The sequence below is a fragment of the Podarcis filfolensis genome (genome assembly GCF_964270895.1).
Source record: "Podarcis filfolensis genome assembly, chromosome: 3".
Taxonomy (NCBI): Eukaryota; Metazoa; Chordata; class Lepidosauria; order Squamata; family Lacertidae; genus Podarcis; species Podarcis filfolensis.
In genome coordinates this window covers 82,205,818-82,223,286 of record NC_139606.1, presented here as the reverse complement: position 1 = coordinate 82,223,286, position 17,469 = coordinate 82,205,818, and the positions used below count along the sequence as shown (strand labels likewise).

The 17,469-nt window shown below is 38.1% G+C and overlaps 1 protein-coding gene across 3 annotated transcripts in view; it reads left to right on the top strand.

Moving 5' to 3' along the window:
* Positions 1-17,469, top strand: part of STRN (striatin) — a 53,928-nt gene that overhangs the window by 14,122 nt on the left and 22,337 nt on the right. The window contains exons 3-9 of one of the 3 annotated variants that reach the window (XM_083604269.1): positions 747-820; positions 1,836-1,914; positions 2,955-3,122; positions 8,623-8,758; positions 9,173-9,308; positions 13,090-13,200; positions 17,009-17,095. In XM_083604269.1, the coding sequence (XP_083460395.1) occupies positions 747-820; positions 1,836-1,914; positions 2,955-3,122; positions 8,623-8,758; positions 9,173-9,308; positions 13,090-13,200; positions 17,009-17,095 (791 nt within the window). The remainder of the gene's footprint in view (positions 1-746; positions 821-1,835; positions 1,915-2,954; positions 3,123-8,622; positions 8,759-9,172; positions 9,309-13,089; positions 13,201-17,008; positions 17,096-17,469) is intronic. The other 2 variants (XM_083604270.1, XM_083604271.1) reach the window with 2 other exon arrangements.

The following is a 17,469-nucleotide window of genomic DNA, read 5'->3' as shown; positions in this document are numbered from 1 at the left end:
TATGCATTGTGTTGGATCCAGAGTTTCTGTGAGCAGAGCACTGCTCCCAGGATGCTCCAGCAAGTTGCAGTACTATAGCTGTTCTAGTACATTTCAAAGCTGCTCTCGTGTATTTCAGTGCTAACATTGTCAGGAGATTAAAATGTAACAATAACACTTAAAAGACACCCATCTTTTTAGATGTCATAGATGCCCACAATCAGTCTCACTCACTTTCATACCTTAAGAACTATACTGTACTAAAAAAAAAACCAATTCCCATATTTATATGTAGGCCTTTTGGGTTATGTTTCTGGTCAGTGCGAGATTAGAACCTTCTCCTTGAGAGAGCTCCTGCCTCAGTGCTTTTCCTGGCAGCGTTGCTTGTTTATGCCTCTTGGTTTGGCAGCAACTCCTGCATGTTTGGCAGACTTGGTAAGCACAGCTGGATTGGATTTTTCAGGTCTTTAGATTGCAGGTTTGGCAAACTAAACTGGTCCTTTCAGTAGGAGCCGGCCTTGTGAGATTAATTTGCCCATTGTTAGTAATTCATATGTCAAGTATATATGAATGACAAAAAAACAACAGCAAAGGCTCATAATGCTTCTGATGTTTAAAAAAGAATGATTTAGAGAAGGCATTTCTAGGAAAAATGCATGTATTTTACACGCAAGAAACAAGTGGGAGCAAAATATTTTCATGTCCTCTTTCTAAAGGACAGGTAGCATTTTCACACACTAATTTACTCCTTTTCTTTTCCTTTATAGAGCTAAATACCACAAGTTAAAATATGGCACAGAGCTGAATCAGGGAGACATGAAGCCTCCTAACTATGATTCAGGTAAGGATTGATTTGTGTAAAGGAAAACGAGACTGGGCAAAAGAGAAAAAGCTGCCGTTTTGTGAAATGTATTGACTTAGTCTGATATGTATGTAATAGAAGGCTTTGAGGGGTTGGGTGTGACTACTGGCCCTGCACATCCTCTGCCTCTTCACGTGCAAATCTCCCTCTCTCTCCAATTAAGTCTGTCTAAATTTAACCTTAGCCTTCATAGCTGTTGTCCCCTTGACTTAAAATGAAACCACCTGTATGCTGCCAGACCCATAATAAATAAAACGATGTTAAGGAGGATGCTTATTGTTGGTTTTAATTCTTGTGCTCTCTTAACAAACAGTTTGCTGGTCCTTCTGTCCTTAGTGGGAGATTTAAGGAAAGTTACATTAGGAAAATACTTAGTAGCTAAGTATTGTCCTGTGCTGGCATGCTGCATATGCACCCATTGCTTCAAAATTTCCTCATTACCCAAAGCAACTTGGTTTCTTTCTCTTTTTGAGGAAGCGTGAAACTGTGACTAGGTGGAGAAGGTATACAGTTGTTAAACTTATCACAACTTTTTATGTTCCTGTTCTGAATTCTTATGTACAGTTTGCATTTGTTCTCCTGTGCTGTATAGGTCATTGCAAAAACACAGATATACAGTGGTACCTCGGGTTAAGTACTTAATTCGTTCCAGAGGTCTTTTCTTAACCTGAAACTGTTCTTAACCTGAAGCACCACTTTAGCTAATGGGGCCCCCTCTGCTGCCGTGCCACTTCTGCGCGATTTCTGTTCTCATCCTGAAGCAAAGTTCTTAACCCGAGGTACTATTTCTGAGTTAGCAGAGTCTGTAACCTGAAGCGCATGTAACCTGAAGCATATGTAACCCGAGGTACCACTGTATAGGAATTAAATGTGCAATATTCTATAGATGTAAATAAGTAAGAGTGTAACTATTTTATTTTTTAAAGCATGCTGTAATGCACAAGACTGCTTAAGAAAAGCAGGTTTCAAAACTATATTGGTTTTAATATTTCAGATGAAGGGAACGAAACTGAAGTTCAGTCACAGCCAACTAGTCAGCTAATATGGAAACAAGGACGACAGCTGCTCAGACAGTAAGTGACCTAAAAACGGGTTTCAGATGAGGGTCTTTCCTATCTGGGACTGAACCTTGGACCTTTTTCCAGACAAAACACATGCTCTCCTGCTGAGCTATGCTTCTTCCCTGAGGATAGATAGCAAAATTATAACGAAGGCAGGATGAGGTATTGATTAAAACTTGAATAGCTTGTGATGAGAAAAATAGGGTGGGGTTAAAGCGTGTCACACTTGATGGATGGTTCTTAAATTAGTTCTGGGCTGTCCTGATAGCAATAAGGATTGGCTATGGAAGGCTGCTCCTTCCACTCCTCCCCACTTGAAAACCCCATGTTAAGTGTTCCCGTTTGGAACTTCTGGTTCTAGATTGAGAGAACTGGAACTCCTTTCACCAAGAGCCTTGAGTTTACTGGAACTGACCAGCAGGGCTGGGTGACAGGTGAGGGAATTCCGAAGCATGACAATATTTATTCTTTGTGGTCATTGCAACAATGTTTGAAACCTTTTTGTTCAAAAGTTTAAGGATTGCAAAAAGATTAAAAGCAAATTTAATCAATTTCTGACTTTATTGTAAGGCAGTATTCATGTGAGAAGGGAAGCTAGAAGGAAATGCTGTTTGGTAGACTAGACAGTTGAGAGAACACAAATTCTTATAAACTTGCCTAATGGCCAAGAACGCTTTGGTAAGGCATTGGTTTTGATTGTGGAAAATTTCTTATAAAGAGTTGCCTATAGAAAAGTAACTGTATGGGGAAAAAATGGGTTGAAAATGCACGGAGAACTTTGGTTTCTTTTGGCAAGTATAATGAATAAAGTATTGTGTATATGCAGACAGCAGAGCTCTTTGCCTTTCTTGGGGACTGTAGAGACTGGTACTGCAAGAGACAATCCCCTCTGAAACTGGCACAAGAAGATTTGTAAGCCTGTTGTGTCAGCACACAGCTACATTCTTCTTCTTACCACAATCTATTGGTTGATTCTGGGTGGATTGTGGCGATTGACTGTAACATCTTTGCTGACAGCTCACGAGCAATTGACATGGTTTCTATATATACAGATATCTGCAAGAGGTGGGATACACTGACACCATACTGGATGTGAAGTCAAAGCGGGTACGAACTTTACTGGGTCTCTCAGGTGATGGTCCAGACAGGGAAAATGACAAAAACCAAGAATCAATGGTGAATGGCACAGATGCTGAGATTAAAGAAAAGGTGATGATTGGGTAAGTGCTTTTGACAGTGGGATGCTTCCAGTGGTACAAATTATGCTTTTGAACGTAATGTACTTAAGTAAATTTTCCAGTGGTGTCATATACTGCACCAGTTTATTACATTTCAACTTTGTGTGTATATTTGCTGAATTTTTCATTCTGTTCCTTGTAAGCTAAGCAACTAAATTTGCTTAGTCTAGGAAAATTAGTGGACTCCTTTTTTTTTTTAAAGTACTCTAGTAGGTTACATCAAGCTCAATTTAGGACATTGTTAGGTTTGTGAGTAGCCTGTTCTTCTAAGCAGATATTATGCAAGTCTTGAAAGAAGTGTCATGTCCTGAGATGTAACATTCCCCTTGCATCCCAAACTGTAAACACAACAATTGACTGTACTTTCATAATGTATGTTAGTAATTTTGCTGATGGCTTAGAGCAGATTTGGATGGAAACTGGAGGGAGAAAAGACTTAAATTGTTCATATGAACTTTGGGTTCAGGGGTTTCCACTCCTGTGGAATTCTTTATTTTTCTTTAGTGACAACTCTGTTGATAAGAGTGTGTTCTTAAGTTCTAAATCAGCAAGGATAAATAACAAAAGACAAGAAAACATTTTCAAGAGCATTTTTTAAAAATCTTCTGCTTTCTAAGGTGATGTAAAAATGTCGTAATGCTTCCTTGAAGATGAACTACTTGTTCTGTCCATGGAAAATTTTATGCAAGTCAATGTATTTGCTAATGTACAGATCCCAGTGAAAACTTTTGCACTCAAGAGCATCATGTGGACTTGGGATGTATCCTGGAAGATATTGAATCCATCAGTGGAAACATTATCTTGATAGTTTGACAGTTATAATCTTACTCACACATGTTTCATAATGTTTACTGAAAGAAATGGTTCACTACTTCAGATCAGCACACTGGTGCTATAAAAGATAAGTACCACAGCTCAGCATGACTGAACTCAGCAGGGGACACTAAAATAATTAACCTTTGTATTAACATCTAGGATTTCCAGTGTTTGCCGTGGATGTAAAAGATGCACTTTGTCATTAACATATTTGGTAGAAGAAAAACAAATGAAACCGGGTGTAGCCTTGCGTGGGGTACCAGTTAGTTCTCATTTTAATACCTGCTTCTTTAGTTTAATGATGTTACCTTTTCCTTTGCAAGTTAAGTAAAAAGTTGGGGGAACTGCATTGTTCTGCTATCTGAGGCACAGTGTGCATTAATAAAGCCCAGCCCATGTAACATTTCTGATTTTCAAATTGACTTTGAAGCATTGTTGTAAACATTTGTAAATCTTATCGGGAAATATGTTTAAGGTGTTTTTCAAGCAATAAATGCTTTACTTCTTCTTTTTTCATGAAAAGCGCCTTTCAACTGTCTTGCAAATTGAGTTTTATAATTGATAAAAGTTGTTAGTTGACTCAACTCCAACTTGGAATTCCTTCCAAGAGGTTCATGGTAAAGCTGAATGTACACAACTATCAGAACTTGTTAAAGGATCTTGCAGTAATAGTAATGTTAGTTTTAAAGTTGTCTGTTCTAGAAAGCTGAGACTGATTTTTTTTTTAAGCTTACATTTTAAGATTAGGGTTGTGCCAGTATTTTCCAGTTCATACTAACATGCCCAAGCACTAGCTTGCATATATTATTTTCATTTATCTGATTGATTCTGTTTATGAATCACTTCCCATAAAATATGTCAGAACACTTCACAATGAGAACTTCAACAATGAAACTAATTAAAAACAAATTCTGTATATAAAAACAATTTCAGATCTGATACAGACTGGGATTAAAACCTTGAAAAAGGAAGGTCTTCAAAAGATGATAGAGATGGTGCCTCTCTGTTGTGTAACGGGAGGCAGTTTCAAAGGGTAGGTGCCACCACTCTGAAGGCCTGGTTCCAGACTTCTGCTGTTATTTGCTGCCTGTGTTTCAGCTAAAACAAAACAACTTGCATGAGCTGAAAACACTTCCAGTTGCCCAAGGAGTGACATAGGTTTCTGCTGATCTCGCCCACCCTGGCCAGTAGCTGCAGATTCTTGTACAATATGAAGTGTGCTCTGAGGTCACAAGATGCTGCACAGGCAGGAGGAAGTGGGAAAGCCACTTTCTTTGAGCAGAACATTAGGGTTCTATATTGATATTTTGGTGCTTTTTTTCCTTATTACTGCCACTTGATGTTTCTGGGACTGACCAAAAGCCAGTCAAGAATCATGTTGTAAATGTGATGACATCACTTAGCCAATCAGATTTAGCTGCATTACAGCGTCAGAAAGCCAATTCAAAGTGAAGATCATGTTTCCTGATCTCACATGGAATGGTCTTAGTGATGACATCATGCGACAATTAGATTTGACTGTGTGACATCACAAAGTTGATTTGCCGAATGCCAGAAGGGGTGCTCTTGTTCATAGCATTATTGGGAATATTAATGAGCACTTAGGCTTATAATAATAAATAAATAATAAAAGTAGTAGCTGAATCCGAGTCTCTTCCACATTTGCGCCCTTTCTGATGTTTTAGGGATTCTGCTATTCTGCTGTCTCTACTCTCCACCTCAAGTCTTCATCAGACAAAGAAACTATAGAATTGAAATCCTTTTTTAAAAAATTCAGATAAGACCTAAGGAAGGTGTATAGAAAAGATGTAACAAGCCCTTTTCTGTGTAACGTATGTAATAGAAGAATAAGTGTGCATGTCATGTGATTATGACTTTTAAAAGATAAACCTTATGATACTTCTTGGATTTTTCTGTGTGATGTTATCTGATTTTCAATATTAAGATTCTGCACATTGTGATATTTCTATTTATCTGGGCAGTAAACTGTAACTGCATTTTAAAAAGAATTTTGCATTAATCAATGTGATATTTGCATAATTTGTTGGGCAGTGTGTATAAAAGAATTCAGAATGTGTTCATCACTTGAGACTTGTATGGGACAGTGAATATCATTTCTTTAGCAAAATTTTCGCTTTAACAGTGTTAGTGTGATTACTGTTGCTTCATGTCCACCATTTATGCATACCTGCCAGTGTGTACAGTCTGCATAAAGTGGAGAATAGGATCACTTTGTGTGCACCTATCACTTCCCTGGACTGCCTCATGTTCACATAGATATCTTTACCTAAACTCAACTTCAAATGTATGTGGGCCTCATTGGCATTAGCCTTACCCCTAAAATTATGTGTGTAGGGTTGCATGTGCATAAATCCCATTTAAATATTATATCCAATTCGTAGATTCCAAGCAGACATGACTTAGGAGCAGGCAGCTATTTTAATTATTTTCTGCCACCACATGCAGAAATATTCATACATCTCTGAAAAAGGTTATACTGTAACGTTTCTACAATATGGTGCTAGTTAGCCACAGAAGGCAACGTGTTTTATGACATTTATAGGACACACAATAGCAAAGTTCTCTGGGTGGCTTACAGTTAAATCTGAATGTATGTTTCCAGAACTTTTGAGACACTTAGGCTGCAATCTTACGCACTTTTGAGCATAGGATTGCACTATTGGCCTTATTAATATATTGACAAACATGCATGGGATTTTTTCTTGAAATTTCAAATTTAAAAAATTGTAGCCTTGCTAACTTTCCTTTACATTTTTCTATACCCTGACTGACATGGCATTAATTATGACCTGGCCCGTTTTCCTTGTTTTACTGCCTTTTGTTGCATAATGAAAAATTGCTTGTTTGCAACTGCCTTGGTTACCCACACAGCCTCCTAGTATGCTTGAAGCTATATTTTAAATGAAAATGCAGTGTAGAAATAATAATGAATCCTCTCTCATTTTAGTGTTTAACTAGTAATCGGAATCAAGTGATGGGTTAAATAAGAGAGGCTTGTAGCTGGAAACTGTGCACATTTAAGAACAAAATAACAAACTCTGGATCCAGCAGTGTTTTATTCTCAACTTTCTTCATAGTTGCAGAAAAAGAAACAATACAACTATCTGGATAAGAGAAAATGTATTTAATAGTTACTAAGTGAATGAAGAAAACAGCAATTAGTTTATTTAGGAAAACCTGAAGAAAGTATCAGTAAAGCTAGGTGTTTGGGGAGCTGCAGTTGCGGCTTCATTTATTTTATTCTTGTCCAAGAAGGTCCCCCTCACCTTGTGTTGAGAATCTTGAAATCCAGCAAGTTGCTTCTTCTTTTTTTCAAAACAAACAAACAAACTCCCCCACCACTGTCCCAAGTAGTAATCTAGAAACTGGAGGTTTAAGCATCTAACTATATCAGTGAAGACGTTGCTTTCTAATCTCAAGACAAAAGAAGACAATTTCAGGTATCAATGTGAGAATTGTGATATTGCTGATCAGTAGTGGTTGGCTAGTCTGTTGAAATGTGGATTCATATATGCTCATTTTCAAAAGTAGTGCTGCTTGTGGTGCTGTGTGTGCGTTTTCTTCTAAAAGTGGATAATTTCAAATTTTCACTTTTCAAAGTGTTTGCTCAAGTGGAGTCCATGTTAAACGAAGCGTGGTAAATAAATTTAAAGAGTTTGGATCAAGAGGTAGCCTTCTGCAAATGGATGAGCTGGCAATCCAGTGGAGGCTGCCATTCACAGAAAGAGGAAGAGGGGATTCTAACTTCCTGAGCACATGATTAGGGACACCAGGGGACTCTGCTCACGCAATCTCTGGATCCAGCCCAGAATGCAATAAAAGGCCCCTTCGTTGTCATTTTTCATAGGAATAGCTGTTTATGGTACATTCAAGACTAACAAATTCGTTATGTCACAAGCTTTTGTGAACTTCCAGTTTCTTGAATTGCAATCCTAAATAGACAGAGGAGTGTGTATGTGTATGTATGTACACACATACACACACATGTGTAAAAGAAAATAGGGAAAGCTGGAGTTAAGTCGTAATGAAACACATTAATGGAAGCATCTTAGCATTGTTGAGTAATCAACCAGTTGCTGGTGAAGTATCATTGCATATTTTGCATACATTTAAGTTCTAATTGAATTATCAGAATATACATTTTATATTTCATTGTAATTTAACTCAAAACATTTACAGTTTTCCCCTTTGCTTGTGTGTGTATATCTTCAAACTGAGAGTTATGCTTTGTGCATTGAATGGAGTGGACTGTAGTCTATAAAAGAGTGTGTACTGTCATTTTTTTTAGTCCTGATGGTGCCATGAGACTCATTCTAGTTTTTGTCGTGCACCGCAATATACATTTATGAATGTGAAACTGAAGTTCCAGTAGCACACAGAGAGAGATCGCGTGGACTAATGATAAAACTCTTTCAAACCAATGCTGTGTATAATGACATGGATGCCAAATTTTATATTGTTGTAAATGTTTGGTTTTATTATGAAAATAAATAAGAACATTTATATATTAAAAAGAAATTGCAGATCCATTGGAGAATTATATCATTTTCCCTATATTTTTTATGTGTGTTTGGCTTTGTTAAACATAATGAAGAGAGAAAAACAGACAAAATAACCCTTTGCTGCTATTTTAATTTTTATCTAGGAAACCAGATTTGACAGACTCTGCTTCGCTGCTAGAGACATTTAAATTCCTTGAAAATGCTGCAGCAGAATTTAGTGATGAGGACGAAGATGATGATATTGATGGAAGAGAGAGAACAATCATGGACACTTCAACGGTGGGCTGAGAACTCTTAATCATAGAACAAGACTTTCAGTGATGGGATCTTAAAAATCATGATATGGCATATATTCCAATCCTTATGTGTGAGCAAATGCAAGGATTTAATTGTGGCACATTTTTGCAAGTCGGTCTGATAAATAGTATTCTAGTACTGTATTGCTGCCTCCTGTCCAATTAAAAGAAGCCTAGCTTGGCCTCCTCCTCTACAATTTACACACGGCTTTGATTAAATTAGATTAAATTCCCTAGTGTTCTAAAGATTATATAGTATATTAGTATTTAAGTTAGATTTAAAGCGAACAGTGATGTATATAGTCTTCTCTTCTGTGTCCCCGCCCCCCCTAGAGTGCAGGGATATGTAGAAATAATACAGACACAAGTGTTTCATTTCATTTTCTGTCCTTCATAGATTGTGAGGAAAAGGGTGCTATCAGATAGCAGTGAAGACCGAGATACTGAAGAGGCCTTGAAGGAGTTTGATTTCTTGGCTACATCCGATGAAGGAGATGGAGAGTCAAGAAGTTCAGGAGACGGCACAGACTGGGGTAAGGAAGTAAAAAGGAATTCTTCAGAAATGCAGGAACTTGGTTAAATGCAAAAAAAATGTAGCAGTTGTAATATTGTTGAGGATATGCTGCTGTAGCTCTGGGGTGACACAAGCCCTGCCAGATCCTCCCCACCTTTGTATTTTATCTAGATAGAATAATTTTATTGAAGTTATCATTTTCTATGAATAGTTTGAGTTAGTTGTAAGATGTAACTTTTAAAACTCTGTTCTGTAAGGAAATTGGCTATTCTTTGGGGATGCCACTAAAACATCATACAAAACCTTCAGACTCCTTAGGAACATGAAAGATACAGTGCTTTAGCCATGCAATGCTACGGAAACTGGCTGTAGAGGTAACCCAGTAGGAGAACGTTGTAGCTCATGTGCCTGTCATGACTTTATGTGTTTCATTGGTTGGCCAAGAAGGAAACAACACTTGGTTCAATCTCGTTACATAAGAGAACAACCAAGACATAAACCACCTCCACTTCTTGATACTTCTTGGCATTAAAGCCCTTGGGCCAGAATAAGCCCCACAGAGTCTGCTTTGGCATTAGCTTCATGACTTCAGGTAGTGAAATGGTAGAGTAAAAAAATAGAATGAAATGGCAGACAATGTGAGCCTGTGTCAGGGCAAAGTGGCCAGATGGGAGTCTGGCATGCAGTGTCGGGGCTTCCTATTCCTTCTGAAGCCAGTTTTGCATGTTGGGTTCACTTTCATTCTCTGCACTCCCTTTGCCTACCAGACCAAGATTTATTTTTAAGAATGTATAAAATGCTTAATATAGAATATCTGTGAGTGGTGAACAAGAGGACATAAGAATAAATAATATAAGATCAATCAAATAAAAACTATGAAGCGTAATTTAGCTTCTATTGTAAATTGTAGCAAACTCAAAATACAACTGGGGAAGACCAGAGTAAACAGAGAAGTTTTCAGCAGGTGTCTAAAATGCAGAATATCTGTCTCCTATCTCCTTACATGTCAGTTGTTATATACATTATTTTTACTTGGCACTTCCTTGATGGCATCCTTGATGGCATTTCACTTCTTCCAGAGTAGCCAAATACAAATAATTCGAAACGGGATTGAAATGGTGCCTTTGCCTTTACAATCTGTTTCTGAAGGGTCCATCATACTAACCCATTTCCTGCAGATATTCTTGTAATCCTTTATAAACTCATACCTATCCATATTTACTGTTCCCTCTGGGGCTGTGTGTGTGTGTGTGTGTGTGTGTGTGTGAGAGAGAGAGAGAGAGAGAGAGAGAGAGAGAGAGAGAGAGATGTTCCTTTACTTGGGAGCTCTCCTCCCTGGCTGATACTCCAGTTACTTCACTCTTAGCCAGTTTCTGTTGCAATCATGATTGGTTGGTCCTTCTTATCCGGCATTGTTGTTGTAAACTCTGCATCTATTCCCACTTTATTAGCTACTTGCTTCCTGACGATCACTTTTTGCTTAGTTTCCCAGCCTTTGGATTTTGTAACCGCCATTTGCTGAACTTCCTCTGCTCCATCCTGTCCACATCTGGCTATGTTTTGTTTTTCTTTCTCCCACACCTGTTCAAATGGCATAGGTTGAATCCATCATACCTTATGCTCCACTGACTCTGGCAGCCCAATCACATGCATGCTTTACCTGGAGGAAGTCCCACCAAATTCTGTGGGGCTTAATCCTAGGTAAGTATCCATGTGCTATGAACGAGAAATCTGAGAGCTGGATACTGTTGTGCATCAGTATTCAGAAATGGAAGAAAGAAAACATCTGAGTAATCTATAGAGTTTATTAGAGCAAGATTTGCCTCATGTGACAAACAGACTTTAAAAACAAAACAAAACACTGGAATAGGTTACTTTTCAAAAAGCCACTTGAATGAATTTTTTAATGTGTTATCACAGGTGATGTATAACCAGAGGTAAAAACACGTTAGGACAAGTCAGAATGCCATTTCTACACAATATCTGGGGTTATGTGTAATTATAGCAACTCCCTTCTCCTTGTGAACCTCCCAAAAAGGTAACAACAGGTGGAATGCCATTTCATAAGATCTGCAGAGGTAGCAGCAGTGTTGTGCACCTGACATGAACACAGTCAGGTGGTTGGCACCAGGGACGTGAAACACAAACAATCTGTACCTTTTTATTGGCTTCTTGCTGATGAGAGTAAAGAATAATAATAATTGGGGGGTGTATTAGTTTTTGTTACTATGTTATGCATTTTTGTGTTTTTATATTGTAAACTCCCCTGTGATCCTTGGGTGAAGGGCGGTATAGAAATTTTAATAATGATGATGATGATGTTGATGATGATGTTACAATGCTCCATGTTGGCTTCATTGTAATACAGACACTCTTGTATAAGCAGATGGCAAGTTGCAAAATTCTTCTGAAGTTCAGCCTGCGCTTGGAAAACAGTTCCCAAAACGCTGTGTTACATGTCATTACAGAACGTACCTTTAAGTGTGCTTTCAGATGGAATCCTTTGCAAGTGTTAAGCATGCTCACTTGGCTTATGCGACACCAGCATGGCATATGAAAATGTGCCAAGTCCTGTGGTAGACTTTGCTACTCTGAATTGACTTGCAGGATCAGTAATGTGGCAGTCTCCAAATCAGTTATTAAATGAACCTATTATTAGATGATACCCCTGGGCTTAAAGTACCTTCATTCCACTTGCTTTCTCATGTTACACTAGTTGGGGGGGTGCTTGTCATTTTGATGCAGCCTAAGATTCAGCCTTGGTGTAAAGTGTGGTTTGTGGAACCTAAGGACCTCTGGGTTGTGTGCCTTCTGCTATCTATAGCTGGTGTAAAATGTCATAATTTGAACTGTATGAATGAGACCAGGTTATTCTTACAGCTCTTGAACACCATTATTGAAAGGAGACACATCTGCATTGAAGAATAATACCTAGATTTACTGTTTCTGTTACTATCTAATACAGCGGTGTGCCCGTTTTCTTACTAAAGAATTTTAGTAATTTATTTTTATCTATGTTGCGCAACATAAGAGAAACCCAGTCAAAAGTAAGTAGGTATTCAAAGACTCAAGTAACATAGACAGTGAAGACTGAAAGGGGAAATGTTTGAAGTAATTACCAATTACATTAAAAATGAAGTATTTTCACTCAGAATGAATAAAGGGTTGGGATCAGAAACTGGCTATTGCTAACACCAACCCCCAATTACCTTTTTGAAGACTTCTGAAGAAGTGAAATAGAATGGCACTTAGGCTCAATTGAGCTGTGGTGGAGCCAGCATTCATATTTTGGCTCAGTCCACTTATAAAGCGGAGAGGGGTGGGTGGATCTTACTTTTAACAGTACAAGCTGTGCAGCAAGGGGAGCGCTGAACTCTTTCCCCACTTATGCTTTATCTGTCTGCAATCAGTTGCTCCAGCAGCTTTTATCCTATTTCTGACTCTGATAACAGCAGTGAGCTGAGAACAGAGAAAAGGAGCTGGAACAACACTGAGGGAAGGCATGGCATTGAGTGGGGAAGGGTTCAGGGCTCTTCTCCTGTTGCTCTGCTAAACAACACTCCCTCTTCCTCACCATATGAATAAGGTGAACATGTGAAAAGAAGCACATACTGTTTGGCCTTCAACTGCAGCACTGTTTATTGTTGCCTTAAAAAAACCCCAAATGTATACATCAGCAACCTCTGCCGCCTTCAGTGCAAAATAAATAAATTACTTATAGATCAGCAGCTGCTGCCTTCTTCAGTATCAAATAAATAAATGACATAAAGAGGATGTTTCATTTGTTTTACTTTGTCTAGAAAAGGAAGACCAGTGTCTCATGCCTGAAGCCTGGAATGTGGACCAGGGAGTAATAACCAAACTGAAGGAACAATACAAAAAGGAGCGCAAGGGGAAAAAGGGGGTGAAGAGTAAGTGGAAAACATTGCACCTTAAAATTCATAAATTCCTGCCTCTTTTCACTTCACCAATACTATCTTTCTTTCAATGTTTTCCTCAAACTACTTACTCTTTTACTTTGCTGCTCCTGACTGCTTTCCTGTTCACAGTTACCAGGGGTGGAAATTAATGATACTTAAAATCCAGAGATGTTGGGGTCATTGCTTTTATCCAGTTGGATAAAGTATCGGGGGGGATGCTTTTAAAATATTAATATTTAATTTTTGGCTACCATAAAACACTTCTTGTTAAGGTTTGTCCAAACCAACCAATTTTTGCTTGACTTAGAGACCATAGAGGCTGTAGTTGATTGTGTGATCTCTCCTGGTTTGTATTTCTGGGAATCTTTGTGCAGAACTTAATGCTTCAGTAAATGATTGCTAATCATTCCATCTAATTTTTGAAGTTAGTTTAGTCTGTGCGCACACCCTGTCATTTACAGTGGGCAATGCAACTTGGATCAGGAGAACCATTCAGCTATTTCCATGTACCCAAGGATTTGGGTTTGCATTTGCTTTTATTGAACAGCCTTCCCCAATGCTACCTGGCAAAACGCTTTTGAAACTGAGGAAGACTGAAAAATGCTCTGATAGTATGCAAAAAGTTACTTGCCATGCACAGGCCTTTGGACTAACCTGATCCCATCACTCGATATGTTCAACTGTTTATTTCCCTTTGGCAGCCCTGAGACAACTCCTTCCAAACAAAGCAAACAGCTTTGTATGAAGTTATAAACTTTGCCATCCAGTGGAAATACCTCATGCACCCCCCCAGCACATCTGAGAAGTTAGGGTGTGTATATAGGGGGGGGGGAGTGTACAGTGCATATATTTAGCAGTTGCTGTTTTTTTAAAAAAAGAAATAATATAGTTCTGGAGAAGAAGAGGAGATGTATGTAGTGCAAACCTGTAAAGAGCAGCTCATGAGAAAAGCAGACAACTGAATCTTTGGTCTGGACATACCCTTAACTAGAAGTGAAAGATAAAAGCAAATTAATTTCTACCCTTGTTTCTTTGTAATGTTTGCTACATGCAAGTCATGCTATCCTCATAATTTGAATGCAGGGCTCGAAATGGGGGGAGGTGGAATCTTACCAGGCTTTTAATAATATCAGTAAGTCCTCATCAAACTTCGCCTAATTTGGTTGAGTGCTATTTTTATACCAGGCAAACAATTGGATCAGTATTTGAAGTTTAATTTCTAGCCCTGTGTGTCATACTTCCTTTCTGTGTTACATCTCTTACAATATAAATCCATTATGTAGAAGCTGTGTGCTCAAAATGTGCAATGCAACCCTTTTGGATGTTTAATATGGAAATCCTAGGTTTAAATGTCATACACAGCAGTTGTATTCTGAAAATTTGGGTAGCAATTATATGGAACAAATGCACACAGAAATCAAGATTAACAAAAAAAATGTAAGATGCTTAATTTTTAATGTTAGTCTTTGCAAAATTGATTTAAAAATTACAGTATTAGTTTCCCCCATTATTCTTGGGGAGGACTTTGCTAAATGCTAGCTTTCAGCATGTTGCAGAGGCTTTTGGTCTGTGCAGCCTTGTAGTGTTAGCACTGTTAAGATCATAGAACAGATAATTTTTCAGCTAAAAAATATTATGATTGGATCACAGTACCAAATTTTGGTAGTGTTAAAATATATTTGGTGATTACTTGTGGGCCTAATGGCAAAAGGCACGATAGAGTCTGAAATCTGGATGAATATATTCCTCTATTTTGTTGCTCAAATTGCAATACTCATTCATCATGCATTTATAAACCTGAGAGAAAGTCCTCCTTACATCAGCTATTTCTTCTGCTTTGTTTACTATGGTAAACTCTAAAATATGATACCTGGCAATTTACCTGTATTTCCCCTAGATGTTGTAGGGAGAGGAGGAGATGCAGGTCTCCCTCCTTGAATTTTTTGAGAGTGCTCTGCTGAAGCATAACCACTTCATTGATTCCCTGTATTCTACATCTGAGTATTGAAAAGAAGGAAGTGGATAATCCTATTTATTAAGTTTTTTGGTTATGGAGAAATGCTTCAGCAGCAATAACACAAGTAACTTGTCCCTGTCACCTTGCAAACCATTCTTTCAAAGTGCTGTACATAGTGTATTCCTCTAAAACATCATTTAAGGGTTAGCCACTTTTCTGGGACAATGTCCAGATCTCCTGGCAGCCTGCCACATTCTGTTTTGTTTTAAAACCCTAAGGCTTCTGCCAGCCCACCCAATTCAGCTAATGGGACTGAGACAGGCTTTACTCTGGCCGAATGAAGTCCTATCCACTGATCCTAAGGCCTGCTTCAGGTGTATTCATTCTCCTGTTCATCGGTGCTGCCCCATAGTATGAGGGGATATGCTCTTGCCTTAGTCATTGCTACAAGATCCAGTAATTCAAGTTCTTTACTAGATTCCCCATTGTGAGGTTTGGCAAATTGCTTTTCCCTTTTCCATTCATTCCTCGCCACCCAAAAAAAATATCAGAATTTGGGACTCGCTGCAAGCTTGTTAAATGTTGAGACTCATGCATAGAACATGGATAGATACATGGTCTGAATATCATAGGTAGCATAGGCCACAGGAGTTTATGGCACTTTGCATTAGAGCATGGACCTCTGCAACTTGTCATGCTGAATCCAGCCCACTAGCAACATAGGCTGGAGCTACATTGATCTGTAAAACCATTCATTAAAGATAACGTTATATATCACTCAATCCATTTTTCCATTGCTGGAGACTCGCAGCTCTGCAGCGCCCCCTGGTGTCACATTTTATAACACATTTTTAATGTTATAACCTACCAGTGTAGGTTAGTCCCTAGTGTAGCCTGCCAGAGGCTCTCACTTTAAAACTTTTTTTTGCTCCCTACCTGAGACTACAAGAACTGAGGTGGGGGCTGCCAAATGCCAAGCAGGTCATGATTGGTGGAATGTGTTTCATTTGTTGAGTAGCAAACTATTGATCAGGATGAGATAAAACTAAAACACAGAGGACTGCATGAAAGTGGTGCTCAATAGAGTGGCATACCTAGCAGAAAAGAAATAGATTTTTAAATTTGAGATGAAGCATTTGTTTTGACTGGAAATTATTATGTGTATAACCAAATTGGGTTTTAACACCTTGCCACTATTCTTTCTGAACTAAAGAGCTAAATGTTTAAACAAGAGTGATGGATGAAAGAATGGAATTTGCTTCCCCCTCTCCCAGCTTTTCCCGATATGAAAAATAACTGGTTATGAATCTTAATTAAATGAAATCAAGTAGCGTTTTGCCATTACAGAAATTAAGCATCTGCTCAGGGCCAACACTCTTGGAAGATGCATCAGTTATGCATAATCTAGAATAGTTTGTAACTGTGATAAATCAGTTATATTTGGTGACAGAAAGGTTAAAAGTGGAAATCTAGGGGCATGAATGTTCAGCTGTAAAGCATATATAACTTTAATGAATGTGCACACCTATAGAATTTTGTATATTTGCAGACAAGCACTTCTGTTATAGTCTTGCAAAATCCTGAATTGTTTGTCTGAAACAAATACCAGTCGTTACAAATCGTTGTTATTATTATGGCAGGATTTGGACTGAATAATTTGAGGAAAGTGCTGTGATTTTGCTAGGCTGCTGTAAAAAGTCCTTGTGAAGTGTGCTAAGTTCAGACCTGTCTTAGAATACACTTTAAGGTGACTAGAAATAGTTATATTATTTAGTAGATTAGGAAAAACGGTTATGGACTGTGGGTAAGATATTTTCCCATTCTTAATTAAACTTACAACAGGAAAAACTACCGAAGATATGTTTCAGCCTCAGTCCTATATAAAACAGTCAAAACAGGGATGTGGGAAAATGATGGAGCAAAATGCAGGTAAGTTTTGAGAAGGGCATGGGTTTTCACCACATGTAGTTTCAGGGAGAACAAAACCAGCGACTCTTGCTTGATTGTTTTTGTTTTTCAATTTTTTTAAAGTAATTGTCATTGTTTAGATTGTGGCACGGTCACAGTCCTGCACAATTTTGTGAAAGTTTGAAAACTTGTGCAAAAAATGTAACTCACAAGTGTTACAGTCTTTGGAAAAATAAAATTAATTTTTGTTTTATTTGCTGTCACTTGGATGCATTTTACATTTCTCAAGCAAGTCCATGCAGTGAACAGAAGTGTGTGTGTGCAAAAGCTCAGTTTTCATCACTTCCTTCTTAAAGCACTTCATTTCATGCCATAAATTTAGTTACTGGTGGAAG